The sequence below is a fragment of the Gavialis gangeticus genome, unplaced genomic scaffold (assembly GCF_001723915.1).
Source record: "Gavialis gangeticus isolate Ggan-Ray unplaced genomic scaffold, GavGan_comp1, whole genome shotgun sequence".
Lineage (NCBI taxonomy): Eukaryota > Metazoa > Chordata > Crocodylia > Gavialidae > Gavialis > Gavialis gangeticus.
The window spans coordinates 7,458,038-7,481,920 of NW_017729024.1; the positions used below are offsets into that span (position 1 = coordinate 7,458,038).

The following is a 23,883-nucleotide window of genomic DNA, read 5'->3' on the forward strand; positions in this document are numbered from 1 at the left end:
CATGGGGCCAGGAGAGCTCTGCTTGCTGCAGTGGCAGCTATCTCCTGGCCCCACACACATCAGGAGATGTCCTGTCTATTTGTAACATTAAAATACCGTGGGCCCCAAGGCCCACCTGCCTAACTAGTAGCCCCTATTGTATGGGGACAAATGGGTGAATGCTACAACAAAATACTTGGGACAACAAAAGCAAAAAACAGGATAGGAGTGACAGTTCCCAGCTAGATCTGGGCTGCATGTGCAGACTTCCCCACACAGTCTGGGGCTGGCAGGGAACTATCCTTTTCTGGGGCAGGTCCCAGCCAGCTCCAGGCTGGATGGGGAACTCTCCTCATGCAGGGAGTTCCTAACCCCAGTTTCACTATCAGAGCGGGGGCTCAGACATTACCCTCTGCCCGGGCCCGGGAACTGCCTGCTGCTAGGGCAGGCTCTGAGCATGAAGCCTGGGCTGGGACAATGTCCCCCTGTCCCAGCAGCAGGCAACTCCTGGTCCCAGCTCCGTGATCAGAGTTGGGGCTAGGACACTGCTCCCTGTCCCTAAGAGCTGCCTGCTGCCGAAGCAATGGCAAAGTTTAAAAAAGATATTTAACTCCTGTATCCTTCAGAGATCTTGGGATAGGTAAACTGAAAATATTTTTTGCTATGAATGGGAAAAGTCACTATGTGAGTATACTACAGAGAGACTAAATGAACTACTGATGTGGTGTGTTTTGCTAGTTCAAAGTAACATGAAAAGCTATGGAAAGAGAAAGCAGATGTTCCTTTAAACTGAAATGAACTATGGACCCTCAGAATCATTTCCTCTTTGAGCTTGACCACAAAATCTGCCCCAGTTCCCAAGAACTACTTCCAATATCAACAAAACGAGGTTATAGAAACTGGTTCTAAATAAAAATGGACCAGAAAAAATGGTTCACAGATGGAAGCATCCAGATTAAAAACATAAGAATGAAAAATTATATAAAACTTGACTTTTCTCCTTTACCTGGATTATAAAGCAATTTAAAACATGTCCAATGACCTTTTAGGCCATTCAGGATAGGCAGGGGGAAAAAAAACCACTTACCAGATCCTCTAACAGGACACATCTCTGGAACAGATCCAATAGCCCAGCATCGACCAGATTCACAGCAGCACTGCATTTTGGTAAACCTACCAGGAAGCTCTTGTGCACAGCGACCATTCACCAAGCTGGAGAAACATGTGCCTGCTCTCTGATCTGGACATCAATTAAAAAAAAAAGACCAAAACCACTAACACTGAAGGTCAGGAATATTTCTCTCCATCATACAGATGTTAGGAATATTAGCAAAGAAACCCCAAAAAGATTATTAAAATCAAATTGAAATGCAGTCAACTCATTAGCTACTGTTTCAGGTACACTAATCGTGCATTAATTCAAAATGTAATCATAAAACTCATCTTCTTTTCTTGAGCTTTGACAATGATAAAACCCTTTATAGGCACTTGTATTTAATCTCTATTAGCCAAAACGTGACAAAGACTGTGGAGCCAACACTGGAACATTAGGAAGAGTGAAGAACCTCCTACTCTCCACATATACACCTGCACAGCCTCCTCAGACCATGGGTCTGGGTTGTTAGGGTAAACATATGCTGTGTGTATGCCATTCCCCTACTATAACATATATGTAGAGTGGTACAGCCTTGGATTCATTCTCTAGAAGTCCTGGATAGGCAGTGATAGTATACCATATTTTGGAGTCTCCAAAGCTGGATTCCTTGCTATGCTGCTCCTGGGACAACTAAACTGATGTCCTTTACAAAGAGATGAAAACTACAGATGCATAATTGAGCCCAATATCAGGCCTATGTAACAATGGGAGCATCTACATGGACATTAAGGTGCTTTTCTTAACGCACATTAAATTTAGTACCTACAATGTGAGGCACTAAACAAATGCACATCAGGCTGCCTTAATGTGCAGTAATGAATGCATACAGTTTTTAAGTGATGCTTAATGAACAGTAGCCTATTTTACCAAGCATTAGCTTAATCACTTTTTTTACATGATGCTTTAATATGCAGTAAAATAAGCTACTGCACATTACAGCACATATGGAGATGCAACTACCAGGTGGGGAAGCATAGCACAAGCCTTATGTGCTGCCTAAATCGAGATATGTACAAAATAGACCTGAGTGATGCTCACCCTCCTGTCCCCTGTCCCTACTTTCCTTTCCTCCTGCACCTGCACCGTCCCTGAAGTGATTATCTCTCCAGCTTGAGCAGTGAAAGGGCAGAGAAGTGACTGAGGTGTGCAGTAGGAGATTTGCTGCTGCTGGGAGGGATGCTGCCTCCTTTTTTGCAGCTGAAAGCTGATGGGTTTCGGTTGCTTGATGTGCATGTTGATGGCAAAAAGGGAAGATATTTCACCCCCAGCAGCAGAGGATCTCTGCCATTGCAGCATGCACTGCTGCTGCTCAGAGTATAATACTGACCAGTTATGCTTCTGCCCAATTGTGCTGCTGAAATCAGTGGGACTGAAATCTAAGGAAGATATTACTTAACTTGGGTAAGAGCAGCAGGACAGGACCACAGGAAAAAATGAATACAACCAAAATCAGTTATGAGCTACTAAAAATTTGAGATGGTCTACTTCGGTATTATACTATCAATAAGTGGATAGACAATAGTTATTATAATGTAAGTAAAAAAATATTTCCTTTTAAAAAAAGACAAAAATAGATATATTTCCTGCTCAGTGTTTTAAGGAATTAAGCTGAATCAACTGATTTGTAATACTAATATCATTATATTATTTCTCCCAGTAAGCTATTTTGGTTTGAAGATCAGGATGTTTACAGAAAGTTTTCAAGACTAAGCATCTAAATGATATACAATAGACTTATCCAACCCTTCTTGCTTTGCTTATAGCAAAATGTTTGGTTAACAAATCCTGTGCATGGACTGGGCAGGATTAACCCTACCTAAGAGTTGGTGTGTTCCCATAATTAGACATGAGACACTTTAGCTTAGACATTAGACACCTTAGTTTTTTGTGCCAAATGGTTTATAGTATAACTTAAAAAATGTGGCCTTTGATTATTACACAATATAGGACACTTATATAATAATTTAGTATCTGCCACTTATATCCTTCCTGAGCAGTCTCTATTCCAGGGGCAGGCAATTATTTTGTGTGAAAGGCCTTAGCAAGTTTTGGCGAGCAGTCGAGGGCCACAAAGGTAGCCCTGCCGCCCCTAGTCACCATATTGGACTGGAAGTCCCACCCCCTAACCCCTGACCTTTGCCACTGGAAGTCCCTTTCCTTGCCCTGGAAGTGCTTCTTTTGGGAGGGAGGGTGCTGCAATCTTGAAACCAGAAAAAACCCAAATCATATACCAAAAAAACCCCAAACTTCTATTGTAATTTATTTTATTTAAAAATATTTTTGTACCGATTTATATGCTTGCAAAGTATATCTAGAGGTGATTGCAAAATAGCTCAAAATACAGTCCTACTGGGAATGTATGTGCAGGGTGTGTTTGGGGAGTATGTGGGGGTATGTGGTAAGGTGTGGGGGGGTGCAGTGTCTGGGTATGGTGGGTGGGTATGGACTATGTGGCTGGGGTGGGAGATGTGGGAGGATGTGGGGTTATGGTGAGTGGGAGAGAAAGAGAGAGATGGGGCCAGGCTGCTGACTCCATCATGTGCGGCTGTCGTGGACTATGTGCGAATCTCATGTGACCCCAACACCCAGGCTCCACTCCTGCCACCCCACCCTGGGTCTCCGCCCATTCCAGGGTACTGGCATGGGCTCTGGACTTGCCCGCAGCCACCACTCCCCTGCTGTTTCCTTGCTTTCCCTCCTGCAGGCCCACCCCACCACTCCCTGCACCACTGCTGCTTCCCACTCTGGCTCCAGCTTGGCTGGGCCAGCACCACACAGCTCCTGGCTGCTGGGCTGATTGCAGCAATTTTCCCAAGTGGTATAACTTGCAAAGTGGTGGCCTAGATATTTTCAGAAATATCACTAATATTGGGCAGTGCAGATACTGAGTGCTTAATTTAGACACTTCATTTTTATAGTTACTGAAAAACTACTTCTGACTGAAGACGTTAGAAGCCATAGATCCTTGGTATGTCTGAAATGAGGCACAAGTGATTGAAGGCTAACATTCAAAAACTAATATGAACAAAAAATGTGGACTTCAGTGGTCCTTCCTTGTGAGTGCAGAAAACTACATGCATAGAATCACTTGCAAACAATGTGGAACTAAATCACCACTAGTCTGCTGTAATCAATTCATCCCTCTGTGCTTCAGTTTCCCCATCTGTAACATGGTGATAAAAACTCTGATTTTTTTTAGAACAGTGGAGGAAAAGCCCTATATAAGAGCTACTTATTATGTTTATTAATTTATGAGAAGGCCAAGGTTAAAATTCAATGGGCATTGTGTCTAACTCCCTTTTTTCTCTTTGAACACAACAGACTTTTCTTTTCTTATAGTATTATATCATCAGAGATGCCTTATTAAGCATGCTATTAGCGGGAAAACCATTACACTACCTTTTTAAAGATGTGGTATATCAAACTGCAGCTGCATTATCCTGAGGATGAGCAGTTTCATATATATTAGTTTCAAGATCACCTCAAAAAATTGTTTTATAAATGACAGAAGACTGTTCAATAACAGCTAATGGTTTCTTGCACAGAATGAATGCTATCTTAATCAAATTATCATCACATTTAAAACTCCATACATTTGGTATACACACAGGTATAAAACAGTGAAGAAATGTGTGATACGTATTACCAGATCTAAAACCACACTGACTGTAAAAAAGATACAGATGTTTAGAAGTCAGATCCACAGAGCTTTACTGTAGTGAAATTTGATACTTGCTTTATTCTTACAAAGGGAAAAACCCACTCCAGCTAAATTAAATACTAATTAATTACATTTCCTCTAGAGATCTTCTAAGTTTATGACTGCCTTTCTAATATTTGCATTTAGAAGTTAATTATGCCTACCTAAGATAAATCTTGAAATATTAAGTAAGAATACAATCTTGCTTCTTTGTAATCAATGCGAGTTTTGCCTTTGGGTTCAACAAAAGCTACCAGAAGAAAGCCAGGTTCCCTCAAACATAGACCAGACAGCAGAAGTGGCCATGATCCCAGAAAGGGGCCCACAAACAGATGGAACAGATGGGTCAGGAGAGGGAAGAGAGCCTGAAAACCTCTAAGCTTAAACAAGAGAAATGAGAAAGCTACAGGCCCAACCCCCCCCAGCACATTTTTGCTCATGGGGATCCTTATAGCTTCAGTGAATGTGAGAAGCCTGCTTAGGAAGGAGAAATGGGACAACACTGAAATGGCCCTCAGGCAACTGTAGGTAGACAACCTGTGTGGTCACCATTTCAAGCCATGGTGACCACACAGATTGGCACTGCTCTGTATGTTTGTGTATACTCCAGAAACCCCCCACCACACACACAAAGACCCTTGTGCCAATTAGCCCCCACTCAGCACTGGAACTGGGTGTTTTTGCCAGAATCCCTGGGATGCTCCAAAAATGTATATGCAGATGAGGCACAGGGAAACCTGGCCCAGCTCCACCTCATGGAGGGTGGGGCTATACTAATCATACATGCCAGGCTCAAGGGGTGACAGAGATTCCAGGTGAATCATTTCAGGCCCCATTTGGTGATGTTTTCCAGCCATTTAAGGCTGGTGAAGCAACAGGAATCAGTGGAAATGGGAAAGAAAGGTGCAGCTCAGCTGTGGGAGTGAAGAAGTTGAAATGTATTTAATGTAGTGGTTCACCATGACTTGAAAAAGAGTTGGTGCTGTGGAGGATAGCATGCTACGGGCATTACCGTATATCTTATTTAAACGGATTATGCTAACCTATCCTTGTCATATACATTAGTATGCTTACCCCATGTGGACAATATGTTTTACAGTCATGCTCAGTGCTGGCTATATTTAATTAGCTTTGTAGTTGGTTTCCATTACTGGGCACATGCTGCCTTTGGCAGCAGTTTAAAGATAGATAATCTGTTTAATGAGGTTTCTTTATGTGTGATTATAAGATAAGTGGCTTTTGCCCCATGCTGACTGAGGAGAGAAAACCTCATCTTCTATTTAAGTAAATATGATATATTTAATGCACCAGGAAGGGGAATACTATACGACAGCCCATAAGGAGAAATCTGTACTCCCAAAAACTACTTTCAGCTGTGGCACTCTAAAAGGAAAAGCAGAGTGGAATAGCTGAATGGACGCTGGAGTTGTGACACAAAAACCAGTAAGTCTGTGCACATCTGTGGGTTCCTGGAAAAAAAAGTTAACTTTTAAGGTGGGCATGTACCAAGCTTACAGACTGCAGTAATGACACAACCTGTCTTGAAAACGTCCCAAAAGCCCATAGAATGGTATACTTACCAATGCAGCGGGAGCCATCTGTAGATGAGACATAGCCACGTGGACAGATACAGAAATAACTTCCAACAGTGTTAGAACACTCACCACCTTCACAGATTCCTGGAATGATGCTGCATTCATCAATATCTGTTCAAAGAGGAAATCAATTAATCAATCAACTAAATATTTGTATATAAGGTTTTAAGAGATTTTTTTCTAATGAAAGGCATTACACGCAGTTAGTATAAAGTTCAGATTTAATAATGCATTGCAGTTGTCCAAAACTCAGCAATGGAACACTTGTGGTTGCGGAGCACTTACAGCCGGTCTGTTTAAAACAGGCGGCTCATACACAATGTTGACTTTCCTGTATGTTTCAGTCCTCTACCATGCTAAACTCTAGAGCAGAGTAGAGCAATCTGGAAGCTACTTTTATACTTAACTTTTTTACTGAGGCACAGAAGCCAAGTAAAGAGATGTCCTTGCCCCTTGTTGCAGCACAAATGCCTAAAATATGTAGCTGCAACAAAGGGGGGTATTAATTTGTGCTGCTATTTAGTGATGGATGTCTATTTTCTTTGTGCCAAGAGAGCTTAGGCAGGCCAGAGCTACCCACACTCACCAACCTCCCTACACAGTGGCCCAGAAGCTTGAGGAGCCCAGTCCTGCACACCAAGAAATTCTCACTCAGGATCAGGCCCCTCAAATGTCTGGAGTGCCTATGCAGCTTTCCCACAGCTTTCCTCCTCTACAAAGAAGTGGATCATGACACATCCCAGCGCAGCTGATCAGTTTTATCTGGTGATGCCAAATGCATTTGCGGATGCCAGAGGTACCACACAACAACTGAATATAGGTGAAATGCAGTTTCTTACAGCCCATGCTCCTACTCTGGATTATAAAGGGAAAGGTGATACAAGGACTGCTCTCCCACGCTGCAAGAATTCTTAGCTACATGGATCTGATCCAGTTGCTTTCCAGCCCTTTTGCCATGCTCAAGCAACACATAAATTTGGATAATTTTCTTTAGAAGCATGAACTCATCTTGCATTCTTTCATATAAACAGTATTTATTCAAATAGTCATTTCCACTGAAATCAATCATCTCACCTCAATACTGAAACAATTTTGCATGGAACTGAGACATGAACATGAACTAAGAAAACCAATTCCCAGAAGCAAGTTCTGACCAAAGCCTGCATGCAGGTGTTCACTGGTTACCAAAAATGAGCACATAAACCAGAACAACATGGCCTCAGATGGTGGACATGCAGTGAGGAGGAAGAAGAGAAAGAGGAATGGAATGCTGGGATGAGAGAAGCACAAAATAGGCTGGTGTGGAAGAAATGGGAAAAGTAATAAAAACAGTATGCAATCTTTAAAGTAATTCACATGCACATAGGACCTGTTTCAAACATCAAATGTTGCCTAACTGTTGAGTACTTGACTTTGCTACCTTAATGTTCTTTTATATTTAGAGTTATTTTTGTAGGTAATTCCAGCCATATTTTTTATGTTGACCTCTGTATGTTAGAGCTCTGAGGAACTCTCTTAATGCCACCTGCAGCCAACTTAAAAGTTGCAAGTTTCAGTTTTTGTATTAAACCTGGGATACATTCTAAATCAAGCTTGGGCCAAGTTTCCAACCAACTTGGGCTGACTTATGTTTTCCACTTAAAACCACATGAAACTGTGGGGTTTGTATGGTTTAAACCCAAAGCCAGGCAAAGCTTGATGATTTTGGCTCAGTATGCTTTTATGCACTTGGGTTCTAAGTGAATATAAGAATGTTGTGCTCCATAAAAAAGTAAAAAAAAAACCCACTTCTGAATCCTGATCATCCTTCTCATGGTAAAATATGCAGAAGGTTGCTCTAAGGAAAGGAATCTGAGAAGCACCTTGCAGAGGTCCCACATAAAATTTGGGAATGGCTCTGATTTTGACCTTCTATCTAGAAAGGTCAAAAGAGTCAATCCCAAATCTGGTAGATCTCCAGATCTCCCTTCAGAACAAGACCATATGTTTTTGCACAGTGTCAAACTTATAAAGAAACTGCTGACTAAAATGAAGAAAGAGAAAGAGAAAGAGCAGCAGAAGGAGCAGCAGAATATAGTCTAATAGGGATATAGTTGAAAAACGTTTACCAAATGGAAAGAAAAAATAATCTGAATAGACTCATTAAATTGCAAGAGAAAAGAAGTATGAAAATAATCCACTGAAAATTCTAAAAAGATGCCACATAATTTCTTAAACTCTAAGATACCATATACCATGGCTTGGTACCTTCTTTTATTTTATTAAAGTATAACTTCATTGGCAGTCTTTAACTGGTATCTTAAACACATACACAGAACCTATACTTTTTAGGGATCTGGACAGTTCAAAGGAAAGTTCCATTTTTTCAGATTAAGACATTCTAAAAGTTAATACTTTCACCTGGAACTTCACAGGTAACCACTGAAGAAGTGTCAGTTCCTAAATGATAGTACAAATCTAAACCAAGTAATTTCACAAGGAAGTTTCTGAAATCTTGCATGAATCTACTCTATTAAAAAACAATAGATGATGTGGTGAACTGGTTACCACATGATTAATCCAGTGAAATGAAACCATGTGTATAAATCAAAACAGAACCGGAACCTGTTGCATGCCTCGTAGAAATTTTTCATGCAGTGTAACTCTAACATAACTGGTAACTGATTTAAACAAGAGTGATATTTTCTCCACACACATAAAATTTTAAAAAATATATTTAAAAACCATATTACATGGAAAGGCAAGAAACAGAGCTGAATTAATTGTGCAAAAATAATTTTAAGAGTGTTGTATTTATTTACTTATTTTGAACAGAGGCCTTCTCACATCAGCAATTTCAGCTAAGAAGATTCATAACACTCTCACCTGTTCTAACATGCCCTCCCTTCAGGGTTCAACCCCACTGGAAACGTAATTTGGAGATTACACTGCAGTTGTCCCTCTTTGTTACTGTGCTTGTTTTACTGAGAGATGCCTGACTCCAGGATGGTCTGCTTAGCACCAGTCACAGACACTCATTTCACTCTTTAGCCTACCAAGGCCCTTTGCCTTGTCCCTGAAACTTTTATAGCTTACATTTTTATTATTGAGTAAGAAGGAGAGTTGTGACTAAATGGAATGCACGTAGAAATATTCTACCAAAAAAACAGATGCTTGTTCAAACTTTCAAGTTTCCTATTTAGTTTCTATATTATATTCCATTATGTGCTACTTTAATGGACACTACTTTCTATTTAAAAACAAAACACAAAATCAGCACTTGGATGATAAACGTAGGTTCCAATCATCAGTACATGATTTTGTACTCTTTATTGCATTTTAACTACATTTTTAGAAATCAGATTTCTTCCAAGTAACATAATGTAGGGTAGAATCTGAAGGATTCTGAAGGTCATAAAGGCTAGACCCCTCTGCTGTACTATTCTTCTGCACACAGAGCACACTGGCTATGTATAGACATTTGATTTTTATTGGGAGAGTTGCCGCTTTCCCAGGGGAAACCATGAGTACCTAGATGTTCAAGATGTTTTTTGCAGACCAAAAATGGTTGTTTTGGAAGGAGAATAACCTTGGAACAATTAGAGTTAAATCACTCCTTGAGGAGTGTTTCCTGGGACAGTGAATGCCTGTACATGTGCTCTTCTAAGAAAAGCCACAGAACAGTCTTCCAGTATCCCAGGGTGCTCTACTCTAGCACCACCTCTCCCAAGGGTGCTCTGCTCTAGCACTACCTCTCACCCCTGGAGACAATGTATCGTTTATGCTGGACATTATTGTTCCAGCTAAGCAATGATCAGAACATAACCCCATCATAATCCCACGTTGTGCTTCAGGGAGACGCAAGCTGACCTGAGCAGTCTGTGTTAGCCAAACATGGCTGCCCTGTGCACCTCTATCATCTGTCTCCAGGTAGACTGAGGAAGCCTGGAGCCATGCTGAGATGTGTGCACAGGGACCCTCTGGATGCACAGAGTCAGGACTGCAAGCTCTCTGTTCTTCACGGGCTCAGCATTCAAACGTCTGTTCAGGCATTTCTAGATAAGTTTTTCTACCAAGAGAACAAACCCTAGGGAGCTGTTTTTGATCATCTGAATATGTGTACACAGCCAGTGAAGTAACTCTGCCACTGTGGAGCAAACTGAGTAAAGGCTGGACATACCAGAGCAAAAGAAGGTGGAGGGCTGGCACAGGGTTGCAGGCGGCACACTATCCTATACTATCCTTCACCCCTCCCCTTGATTTGTTGCAGCAGAGGCCCTTCCTATGTGTTGTACCAGAATCAGGTCAAAAAATACTTTGTCTTTTTCTTGCCACTAGTTTTTAAGGAACACCTGTTTTGTTTCCAAACCTTGTATATGGACATACACATAAAAAAAAAACATCCTCCATTAGTACTGACTGGAAAATCTGAGATTTTACCTCAGAAAGAGCTACATTGAGCCTGGATGGCTGGAGAAGTTCTCTTATTCCCTCGTCCCATCCCTTAAAAAAGAGTGTAAATTAATACTCTTTGGGGAAATACTCCTAAGATCATTAAAGAGGACATCACCATAAACTAAAATATGCTTACTGGTCTGAGTGGCTGCACTTCTGATGTTACACCTCAGATGATAAAACTGGGCACACTCAGTGAGAACTGGTTCTAAATGTGTGGAATAAACATCCCAGCTGTAGGTATTAATAGGATAGCTGTCTGCCAGAGAAAACAGCCTGGCTACTTGTCAGCCAGAATTCATGGTTTTTACAGTAAACCTTACAGTGAGCAGGATATGATGAATAACTTGGCAAATATAGCAAAAAAGGGGTCTCAGAAACTTTTAAGTTCTGGAAGTATTTTAAGCTATACTGTAGTCTAATGTAATATTAAGTTTGAATTTAACCAGTGCACTGTAATGAACTAGAATGTTATACAAGGAAACAAAAAATAGAAAAGAATCTGTTTCTTAAAAGGCAGTTTCCATCTTGGCATTGGGCTTAGACTAAAAAAGTTAGTTTGTAGTCCTGAAATATAAGTGCTCCAGAAACACACCACTGAAAGTGGGAGCACTGGAATCATTTTGCCCTGTAAAGTTTCCTGACAGGATACACTACAGCATTCCTTCAAGGGAAGTGCCATATTTGCAACTTAATTTCCTTGTGTCCAAGTAAGATAATACAGCCCATCATCTATGAATCAGGAAATATAATGAAAGCTTTCTTTCTCATTCTACCTTCACATAAGGACTAGGCAAAATGTAGCTCTGATGAAATGCATAGTCCTCGGGACCCAGAGATGTAACTTCTGTGAGTACTGAGAGATGAATAAACTCCCCAAACTACTACTACTATGCTTTAAAAAACTAGAAGTCTGTGAAATTCTATTTATTTTGATCATAGTAAAATGCTTGAAGACCAATATATCACAAAATGGCTTCAAAAACTGTGAACATTCTATTTGTAAAAAGAAGCCCTTCTTGCAGAGGCCTAGCGCACATATTGCATGGGTGTGGCAAGACTCTGAGCAAGCCAGAAAGCTGAAATGGGTTTCTATAGGTGTAGGAGAAACCTACAAACTACATCTACATATCAATTGAGCTAAGTGTCACTAAAGAAAATAAAAGAACTAAAATATCCACTTCAAAGCAAAGCCTATAAGAGACAAGAAAAGCCAAGGTGCATTGAAAACATGACTGTAAATATATTATGAACACATTTCTGCTTTGATTAAAACCTATTTCCCAAAGCAAACTTCCCATATCTGCCTAAAGTTTATGCATCTAAACTGTTATTCACTTATTGTCCCCAGTGACAGTTAATCCTCACTAATTCACATTTGCATTTATTGATTAAGGTATATTTCTTTTTATATTTCATCTGTCTCATCTTTACCCTGGCATTCTGTATTTTATATTTAATACCTTTTAACTTTTAACAAATGTATTTTTCTTTAAAGTCATACCTTGTATTACTAGAACTATTATTGTAAGAATGCATTGGAATTGTAATCACTGGAGTTGTATCCCTGCATTGGGGCTGGTTTCCTGAATGAATGGGAGCAAATATGAGTGAGTAAGTGATCAAGTAATAGGCAGAGGCAGCTGCAGTTGCAAGTTAACAAGTGGCAATTAACAGCTCTGAGCCACAGACTGACAGGAAGAAGATATCCAGTTTGAGTTGATCAATACTGGAGACCGATTCCTGGAACTGACCACCCACCCTATTGACTATTCCTGTAACCCATGACAATACAGCCATTAAGTCAATCAAGTCAAAGGTGAACTCCCAAAACTGCACCATCAGGCAAAACCCCAGTAACTGTGACTGACAGCTGTCATGCACTACACAAGACCCACGTGGGACAGCAACCTCTGGACAGGGCAGCCAAGATGATGCTGGGGAATCACAGAAGTCTGCCACAGAAGGGATAAAAGTCAGTTAAGCATGTCGCTCAGCAGCGCCCTCTCATCCAGCACCCAACCTACCAAGACAGAAGGACAAAGCTAGTGACCCCCTTCTGAAGAAGATGCCACCTCAGAGAAGCTTCACCTGTCCATCGACAGCAGAACTGTAGGGTCTTGGATAGGTATAAGCAACATCAGTGCTACACTACTATTGCAGCAATTGTGTGTGTATGTGTATGTCAGTGTGTGTTAAGGTGGCCAGTACCCCTCATAACTCAGTTTGCATTTATGATTTTATTGGTCATTTCACATCCCATACAATAAATTATAATTTATTATGATCCGGTGAGTTGGTCTTTTGTAGCCAGCATATTAATCTGGGCCACAGAAAAACTTGTAAATAAAGAAATATTAGACCTGGGTTGCATAAATATTATGGACCAGATTCATCAGATAAGTGCCTTCATAAGGAAACCATGCATGGATACATGTGGATACAAACAGACACAAATGGGTGTCCTATGTAGCCTGCCATTGTATAAATTCTGCAATGTTTATTGAGGAAAAGTTCCCATGTTACTCTAATACAAGTTCAGTTTCAGGAATAAATGCAAACTCCACCCCCACCCCCTCAATATTTCCTGTAAGCAGAACTTAGACTATTCCTGAAATGTTTCTAAAAGAGGAGAATGAAGTAAATACTGGCAAACAATAAATATATTTAAAGTGCAGCAGGGTTCAGGGCAATATCTATTAAGATACAGAAAACATGACCTGAACCCTTCTAGGGATCACAGCCAAAAGAAAATTTAACCCCTGCCCTACTCACCTCTCCCCAAATAAAATACATCTGGATGTTTAAGGCCAACGGATACAGCAGAGAATCTAAAAACCCACCATATTAAGTGAAAAGCTATATTCAGTTTTACCACTCCCATTGAAAACTGGAGTTTTGCCGGTATATAAGCTATAGGTTTTGCTCCTTTGCAACCACCAAGTAATGTTTGATCTGGCTTTACACACTGAAGGAGTGGAAGTGAAGGGAGTGGGTAGAATACTCAGTAGTGAGATCAGTTCTGTATAATATTTTAAATAAAAAGTAACATTAAAACAATGGAGCCTCTATTAACTAGATCCTCCTTCTGTACACATATTTTCAGACATTGCCTCAACTCCTGATATCCTTCCCAGAGGCCCTATCCTGCAAATACTTAACTCATAACTTCATTCACAACTTCATGTGTAATCATTTGTATGACTGGGCCTTCTATTTTACTCTATCAAACCCTCATTGAAGACAAAGAGATTTTAACTAAAATTAGACTGGGTAAAAACTGAGGTCTGGGTTGTCACTATGAAAATTTTGTGTGGGAGGGAACAGTAATGAATGGATTTCACATCCCAGTGCATCCTTAGCTCCATCTCCTAGCTATATGCTACTGGGTACAATAGAAATATCAACCCCCCCACCCCAAATTCACCCTAGAGCAGGGGTTCCCAACCTTTTTATACTGCAGACCATTAAATGAGCCAATTTACATATTTAGATCTAATTTATATACTTAGATCTAAGTTACATATGTACATATAATTTGCATATTTAACCTTTTTTTAAATTGTGGGGTGGGGGGAGGGGTTGCGAGGAGTGGATCAGGTTAGGGCACCGGGGGAACCCTGCAGGGCAGGAGGATATGTAGGCAGTGGCTTGGGGAGACCCAGCTGGGGCTGCCCGGGAAGAAGGGATTCTGCTGCTTCGCCTAGAAGCATGCCTCGCCGTCCTCTGCCCCAGCCATTTCCCCACCCGCATTACCCCACTCCCAGCCATGGGCAGGGCTGCAGGTTCCTGCCCAGCCCGGCACAGGCCCCAGTACCTGGTGGGCGGGCAGTGGCCTCACTGGCTATGTCCATGGTGGAGGTAGCGTGATGGGGCTCACAGAGCCGGCAGCCTCCCTCCTGGGGCTGCCCCACCTCTCAGCTTTAACTCTACACACATGACTGCCAGCAGCAGAAGCCGCAGCCCAGCAGCCAACCTGTTGCAGCCCGGTACCGGGTCGCAGCCTGGTGGTTGGGAACACCTGCCCTAGAGCATTGGTGTGGTAGCCAGAACCAGAGGGGTTACTATCAGGAGCAATAAATATATGCTCTTGGAGGCATTCAGCCAATGGTCTATGCAGTTAAGATTAGCTAATGCAAAGCTTGTAAGTTTGCAACCTGCAAGTGGAATTTGCATGTCACAATTTAACCAGTGTTGAATCTAACTGTTTGCACTGATCATGGGCCCCCAAAATAAGCAGAGCTACAAGATGAGCTGATCTAACAGGTTTTTTAAAGGTCAAGCCATAACAAGATCTGACCATCTAATATAATTAGCACTTTCCAGAGAATCCACGAATAAGAAACTAAGGGCAGAGTAATGCTAATTTCAAACCTCAAAGTAACATGGTATAAATTGCTTATTGGGTAAATCCGAGTTCGGGCGGTAACCTTTCATGATAATTTCTAATGTCTTTTGATCCCATAGGGTAACAGCTATAGGGCAAGATTGTGAGTGGCTCTAAAGCCAACAGATTAGCATAAGATAAGGCATAAAGGAATGTGCATGTCAAGTGACCAGTTAGAAGGACGGGACAGAAGGACCATCGTTGTACCAAGCCTGGACCCCAGACTCCCAGTGTGAGTGAGGACAGGATCCTGACCAAGGGACCTTCCGGGTGACCCCTCGGACAGCGTTAACCGGGGACGCCTGACTTCGCTAGAACAACTTGGCGCGCACCTGGCATAGAGGGACTGCCAATAAGTTGCCAATCCCATGTGGGAACTCTTTGTCATTCTGTCTATCTGTTGTTATTATTCCCTATTAGCTCTTTATTACTGTACTCTCTGTTTGTCACATTAACCTTTCTGTTAACTGTTGTATGCTAAGCTATAAGTAAATTTGCCTTTACTTCACTCCCGACTTACCTCCTCGATCCTGAACCCAGCAGCCTAACGGCTGATACACTCATAGAGCCTAGCCATCCCGTGACACACGGGTAGGTAACATTTTTGGCCAGAGTGCTGAAAAAACCACAATGTCTACCTTGTAAGGTGCTAGAGTGCCAACGTGCCAGGAAAACAAAAGTGGGGCAGGGGGTACATGGCAGGACAGCTGCATATTAATATAGTTAATCATCATAAATTTTTTTTTGCCCCACAGTAAATGCCAGGTTTTCTAATAATTCTAAACCTGGTGACAATAAATTGAACTTCATATACTGTCTTTGTTGTTTTTTATACTTTTTTTGTTAAGCATGTTGTGATGAAAGACAGAAAAAAAGAGAAAGAGAGAAAGAATAGAAAAAGAGGAGAGAAAAAAGAGAGGAATAGAGAAAAAAAAGACAAAGAGAAAAAAAGGAAAAAAAGGAGAGAAAAAAGGAGACAGAGAGAACCACACACACACACAGACACTGACCCACATGCACACAAACACAAAGAACCACGCACAAACACACCCACAGAACAGATGTATGCACACACACAGAACCAGACATATGTGTGCACACAGACACAGAACCAGACACACACGTGCAGACAGAACCAGACATACAGGCACACACATAGACATACACACACACAGATGCATACAGAACCAGATGCACACACACACACACTGCTAAGCCGCAAGGCAAAGTCAAACCTGACAATGTCCTGGGCCCGCTGCAACCCCTGCACATCCCCAGGGAGCCACCCCCAGGCTGCAGCATGGGCCACTGAGGCCTCGGCCCAGAGCCTGCCCATCACTCAGCAGCAGAGGAGGTGCTAGGGGCAGCTTGGGAGGGCCAAAATTTGCCTTAGCCCCCCCACAACCACCCCTCCCAGTGCTGCTGCTGTCCGCCCGCTTGACCCCTCACAACTGAGCCTCCAAAGACACTGTGGTCGTGGCAGGGGTGGTGTCAGCCTCTTCCCAGTGTGGGGGCTGGGCCACAGCTGGGTGTGGAGCGGGTGGGAATGGGACAGGCAGATGGTGGTGGTGGTACTGAGAGGAATGGAACCTCCCGACCTGGCCCACCCCCTGCACCAGGAAGAGGCTGGCACTACTCCTGCTCCAGAGCCCTAGCATCAGCTCTATACCAGTGGGTGCACACGCATCTCAGAGTGGATGGCAGGGGAGGAACCTGAGGCAGCACAACCCCTGACCCTCCCACAACATCCACTCTGAGGCTTATGTTCAGTGGCTGCCAGCATGGAGCTGATACCAGGGCTCTGGAGACTGGTGCAGCTGTCTGTAGCCAGCCCAGGCTCTGAGCAGCTACAGCAGACAGCAGAAACATTGGAAAAAGCTGCACCAGGCTCCAAAGCCCCGACATCAGCTCCATGCTGGCAGTGACTGCATGCCCACCTCAAATCGGACAGCAGAGGGGCTGGGGTTGTGCTGCCTCAAGCCCCTCCTCCTCCATTTGCTCTGAGGCATGTGTGCACCTGCCAGGAGTGTGGAGCTGATGCCGGGACTCCAAGGCCTGGGGCAGCTGTTTGCAGCCTCCTGGCTGCAGCTGGCCCAGGCTCTGGGCAGCTGCTGCCACCAATGGAGCCTGGGCTGCTTGCAGCATGGACTGTAGCCTCCCAGCCAGCTGCGGGGAGCAGCCTGGGCTCCATGGCTGGCAGCAGCTGGGGGTTGTCAAACTCTGCCCTAGAGATACTACACAGGGACAGAACATAGTTTATTTTCCGCATAGCTTGCAGGTCCCCAGGACTGGAAGAAATTAAATATTCCCTGATACTGTGTCCCTACCAAGTGGCTGGAGCTCACAAGTGGACAGGACTGGTAAACTGAGACGCACAGTTTTTTCTACAAAGCACAAACTTGAATGATTCCCTCTTCCCTCTTTGTGGCTGATGCTACTGAACGTGTAACTCCACACATGGAGATTTTCTCCCTAGGCAATCAGGCCCTACATCGGTGTGTCTACATGAGCTACTAACTGTGCCTTAGCCAAATAATACTGTGTAGTAGCACGTTACAGCATCAATAATGCTAATATGCTACTGCATAGTATTATTAGGCTACTGTGCAGTAGCATCACTAAAAAGATTTTCACTGGCACTACTGTGCAGTAATTATGGTTACTGCACATTTATTTAGTACTTAAGTATAAAAATACTAAATAAATGCGAGGTAACCACTGCACATTAGCACCTCACGTAGACATGCCCAATAAGAACCCTAAGACTTGGCTTAGTATTACCTGATACATATGAATATCTTGAATAGTATTATATGAATCTGAAATACTTAAAGGAATCCATTCTCATCTCAACACAAGCTATCTTTGATGCTATGACTCTGACAATTAAAATCATTCCAAAGACCGGCCTGGCAGTTATAAGAGATTTGATTAGACAATATCCTTAGCACCTTGTGCTCCTTTTACTCAGTTGAAAAGAAATCAGTAAGTTAAAAAAAACAGCTGCAATATTATAAGAGTATATCAGTGCCTGCATCAGTCCTTTGTGGGGCCTGACAGGAACTGGTAATGGAATAACTTTTATGGCACCACAGGAACAAGTCTCCTTGTCTGAACTGTTTGTATACATGTAGTAGACAATTCCAAGCAAATGTCTTAATAGAAACATGGTTCATTATATTTATATCCAATAAATTAAGGTATGTAATGTTTTGTTATGCACAGTGTATTTTAGGGAGTTGGGTGCCAAAAGTAGATGCTTCAAATTTTGCTCCAGTCATCAATTTGGAAACTGCAAAATATTTCCATCAACATAACTACATTACCATAGTTATTCAAATTAAGATGACCCTGAATTTACGATGATCCCCCAATAATTAGATTCTATACATGGAAAATGTATAAATTTGCTACAATTTTGCTCTTTCCCTTACGGTTGTCAGAATTGCCAACAGCTACAGACACTGGATATGGCACGTTGTTATAGGCTCTATGGCATAGAGTCTATGCTATAAATGTTGTCAGGAACAGGATTTGCTTCAATCTGAAACAGATACTGTATCATAATGGTAGCAAATGTTATCTTTGTCCTAGGTGGTATCTTTTTTAATTTAAAAGTACATTCCTTACTTCTGTCTCTGCAGCTTTTTCTTGGGAAAAGTTCACACTGACAGTCCTCATGGGAGTTTTTGCCTGACTGAAGAAAAAAGTCAGGCCACTGTTCCCTTCCATCTTATCATGCACTCTAAGCCCATCCAAAAAAATCACACTTACTTAAGTCTGCATAGCAAATGTGCAAAGAATGCATCGGCATCTAATTCTTGGTTTATAATGCATTGTCTCTTACAATAACAATAAATGAACCCTTTTGGGAAGAAAATAAAACAAATCCATTTCTAATAAGTAATGATAAACAAAAATTCAGTATGAAAGGCAAAAGCAGTTCCTCATAATGGAATTCAGAAACACCATTAAAATAAATGCTAAACAAAATGTTAAACTTTCCAAAAGGAATTAATGCTCCCTGAATTAACCAACATTACTCATGGGACCAGCAGATTAAATAAAAACCTTCCACTCAGCATTTCAAAATAATGAAGCCAAGTTACTTTAAACAAAACATACATTTCTAACATATGTACTGCTTACACAATATCTGTACAAAACATAAATATGTATAGTAATTACAGCTGTCTTTACTCTGCATTTTGGTTAATGAGCTGAAGATTATGATCTGTTCCAATGTTCCCAAATTCTCTTTCTAAAGATAACAAAGTTGCACTTTTGGAAATATTCAACACTTCCATTTATTATTTTTCCTAAAGTTAGTTTATTTTCAGCAACAGAATTAGAAAACAAATATTTTGAATTTTGAGAGGGATTTTTCTGAGGTATATTTAAGCTGGGCTTGAACTTCGGTGAAGCATATATTTTATTGGTAGGATTTTTCACAAACATAAATAATTGGATTTCTAGTAATGTTTTCCATATAATAAAAATGTATAGAAATAAACAACAGTAAAAACTATGCCATGTAATTAAAGCAAACTGAAGAAAAAAGATTGCTGTAAGAAGCTTAATTCAAATCACTAATAGCTAAATTTGCATTCTTCATTTTTCAACCCACTATTGATTAGGGATGCAATTTATTGTAGGTAGCATTAAGACCTGTAACTATATAAACCTGTCCATGTACCAGGTTTATAAATCATCTTGGAATAGTCTTCTGTTGTTTTTTAAACTAACTACTAATTTGAGCCAGATAGTTGTGTAAAGCAGGGTCAGGCAATTATGTGAGCCCATAGGCCACATAGGCAGTTGCTGGGGAGCTGCTATGGCTGGTGAGCACCCCCTCACCCCTACAACAGCACAGAGCCTGTGCGCCCTGCAGTTCCTCCCAGCTACAGCACACAGCCCCACCCCAATCCTGGTCTGCCCCATGCCCACTCCAGACTCACCCTGGCTAGAGCGGACCAGCTGGAACCTGCACATACAGCCTCAACCCTGGCCTGCCCCGTGCCTGCTCTGTACTGCCCGCCCACACTAAGCAGCTGCAGCAGCCAGGCAGAAGCTGCTTTTCAGCACAGGGGAAAAGTGGTCACTCCCCCTCACTGCTGCTGGGCCCTTCTTGTTGCAGCCGCCCAGAGCTTATACTGGTAAGGGTCTTTACTGCCCCGTACTGGGCAGACCCTGGCTAGGGGGTTGGTGCCAGGCCAGGATGGTGCTTTCCTCTCCCTGCTCCCCTGCCTCTCACAGGCAGGGGGCCAGGGGAGGATGGGGGGCAGAGCCCATGCCAGCCTGGTGAGGTGGGCTGCAAGGGAGTGACAAGCCGCTGGTGGGGGCTTCCCCCCGTCCATGCTGGGCAGACTCCAGCTGGTAGAGGCAGTGCCCAGCTGGCTCTGTGCATTTGCCCCCTGCTCCCAGCTGCTTACAGGCAGGGGCTGGGCAGGGGGCAGAGCTGAGCTGATCCCAACCCAGTGAGCTCAGCTGCAGGGGAGTGAAGACCCCCAAGTGGGGTCTTTCCCCCACGCTGGGCAGATCCTGGCTGGGAGGGGGGCCAGTGCCAGGCTGCGTGTGTGCATTCTCCCCACCGCCTCTCACAGGTGTGGGGCTGAGCCAATCAGAGCCCTGCTAGCCAAAAACCTGCAAATCTTGAACTGATTCCACCTTGGGCATTTTGAACCTCTGTACTTACCTTAGAAGTTCAATTAAGTTTCCCTAAACTGGTGGTTCTCATTCCCATTCAGACTATATCTTTAGTCAAAACAGAAAAGAGTTCCAGGACCACCTAGACACAGTTTGGGGATTACCTATTTTCTAGCCAGGAAGAAACATTGGGTGATTATCAGCTCCAAGTCCTCTAAACCAGTGACATTTTTTGAACACTTCCCCAAGAACTAGCATCCAGCAGACAAGATTGCTCACAGATTCTCACTGCCTTTTCCCTCAGAGTAGCTGCTTTTTACAGCTTTTTACAGTGTGTCTTTGTGTGCACATTTGTGCATGCATGTGCATACATGCACATGAACATTTGTGCTAATATACTATGAAGTTAATGATTATACAAGCTCTTAGATTAATTTTGCTCCTCTCATTCAGGTTGGTGAACAAATATATACAGATAAGTAAGGACATCAAAGCCAAAAGAATTAGCTAAAGGAGTTCAGTTGGAATAGATGCTGACTATGTAACCAAAGCTCGTGTTAATGATGAGCTCTTACAGGAGTACTGAATACAAATACTTGCATGAGCAAGGGTGTACCAATGACATGCACAACTTTTGATGGAAAAAGAACAGGGATAGCTTGCACAACCCTTCCACTGGTGAACCCTGGTTCACGTGGCTAACCCAATTCAGTGGTACTGCTTGTGTAAGAATTCACCAACACATGGGTCTTCCTAGCTGCTTAAACTTTCTATCAAGGTCCCCACCCCTAGCACTGTCATCCAAATTCTGATAATGCACCCTATCAATAAATAGGCAGGGTCTGGGGCAGACCCAGGATTAGGGTTGGGAGGGACCTCAGGAGTCCAACTCCCTGCTCAAAGAGGGGTGCATGAGCAACAATCTGCTCTGGAGGGGTGGCTGCAGCCTCAACACTGTTCCTGGGCAGGGGAAAGTTTCAGATCTACTTGTGCCCACTCCAGTTGGGCTGCATGGAGCTCAGCAGGGACAACAGTGGTAGCAGTACCAGCAGCAGTCCTTTGACAGCTAAAGGACTGGCCCTGTGCTCCACTTGTGCCCCAGATTTCCAGCATGCCCCCAGGAAATTACCCTTGCTCCATTTCTTCTGTGGAAAGATAAGGTTTAGCATGGAAGAAGGCTAGGTCTGCAGCTCCTGTTGCTTTTCCTGGCTCATCTCCACTGATGCCTGCTACCTGGGCAACAGGCCAATCAAGGCATACCCTGTCTCTTCTGATATTGGAATACTTATTTCCCACCAAGAGAAGTGGGGTAATATAGTTTCCCCTCTCTCTCTCAGTGATAGTGTTTCTGACTCCTTAGAAAAAAGCCAGGCCATAAGTAGGAAACTTTGCTGACTCTACAGAAGGAACCTTGCCAGGGTTAGGCGTTTTCCAAAGTGTCTGCAAAAACCTCTAGCTCCATTTCCTGTAAAGCATGGAAATAAATCACCTATTCAGGTCACAGTTTTCTTTCCTTCCCCAATGCCTGTGAAGGAACTTGGGGAATCTCCTCTATCACAGAAGCATAGAAAATTAGGGTTGGGGGGGAACTCAGGAGTCCAACTCCCTGCTCAAAGCAGGACCATCCACAATTAGATCATCCCAGCCAAGGCTTTGTCTACCTGGGTCTTAAAAATCAACAAGGATGGAGATTCCACAACCTCTCCGGGTGACCTGTTCCAGTCCTTCACCACCCCCATAGTGAGAAAGTTTTTCCTAATATCCAACATAAACTTCCCTTGCTGCAACTTGAGACCATTGCTTTTTGTTCTGTTATCTGTCACCACTGAGAACAGTCTAGCTTCATCATCTTTGGAACCACCTCTCAGGTAGTTAAAGGTTGCTATTAAATTCCCCTCAGTCTTCTCTTCTGCAGACTAAATAAGCTCAGTTCCCTCAGCCTCTCCCCATACGCTATGTCCCCCAGCCCCTACCATTTTTGTTGCCCTCTGTTGGACTCTCTCCAATTTGTCTATAACCTTTTTGTAGTGGGGGGCCCAAAACTGGAGGCAGTACTCCAGGTGTGGATGTGAAACTCCAGTTTTATTTCTACTTCCTATAGAAAGAAGCATGGCCAGGAGGAGATCTTCATTTCTTCCTGACTTCAACTAGTCTTTCAGGCCATGGAAGCTCTTCCCAATTGCACTGTGCACCCTGCACCTACCACTGTTTTTTCCTCTTCCTAGTTTCTGCATGGTCCTGACTTTTTTCTAGGCACACTCTTCTTTTGCCTACAATGTAAGATGGCACTTGTCTACTGTTTCTCCTTCCAGTTGCTTCTGGTCTTTCCTGCATACTGTGGAGGGCTCTTCTGCCCCCTTGGTACTTTATGGCTTCTCCCTGGATCTCAGACGGGATGGAAGGCCATGTTGATTTATGGCCCTATGGGAGTGAAGTGCTGTCTGCATTCAGGGAGTGAAGTTGCATCTTCTGAAGTCCCTGCAAAATTCCTAGTATTCCTTGCCACTTGTATCAATGTATGGTCCATGGAGTTGCTCCTTTACACATTTGCCAAGCTCTTTGGTATTCTCAGATCATCTTCAAACCTCAGATACACAGACAAACAGAGTGCCTATTGCTTCTCACCCATGTGTTAGGGCTTGGAGAAGAAAATACATTACTAGCCCAAGTTCAAACAAGGCAACAGTTCTTTATAATTGCAGTAAACATGCTATTGTGGGTCCTATAAAAATTGTGAGTTTCCCTCAGAACAATACATACTACAGCACGAAAGGGGAAGTGAAACTAGCCATGAATACAATTGAGGAAAGTGATTATATTCAAAATATAGTCCAGTGCATAGCAAAAACTGGGGAGAAAGAAGCAAAGGGAAAAAATGATTTAGTTGTTACTTGTAACAATTAGACCAGAGTGTTGTTTTAACCATGATGGTCCAGGAAATGCACAAGGGGTCAGGAGTATTTTGTGATATCTTTTCTTGGACCAA

General features: G+C 42.7%; 1 protein-coding gene across 4 annotated transcripts in view; it reads right to left on the bottom strand.

Annotated features, from left to right (window-relative positions):
• The window catches only part of FBN2 (fibrillin 2), a 262,374-nt gene that overhangs the window by 203,536 nt on the left and 34,955 nt on the right, over positions 1 to 23,883 (bottom strand). For all 4 annotated transcript variants that reach the window (XM_019516863.1, XM_019516864.1, XM_019516865.1 and 1 more), the window contains exons 3-4: positions 6,416 to 6,541; positions 1,067 to 1,219 (exon numbers count right to left, since the gene is read on the bottom strand). In XM_019516863.1, the coding sequence (XP_019372408.1) occupies positions 1,067 to 1,219; positions 6,416 to 6,541 (279 nt within the window). The remainder of the gene's footprint in view (positions 1 to 1,066; positions 1,220 to 6,415; positions 6,542 to 23,883) is intronic.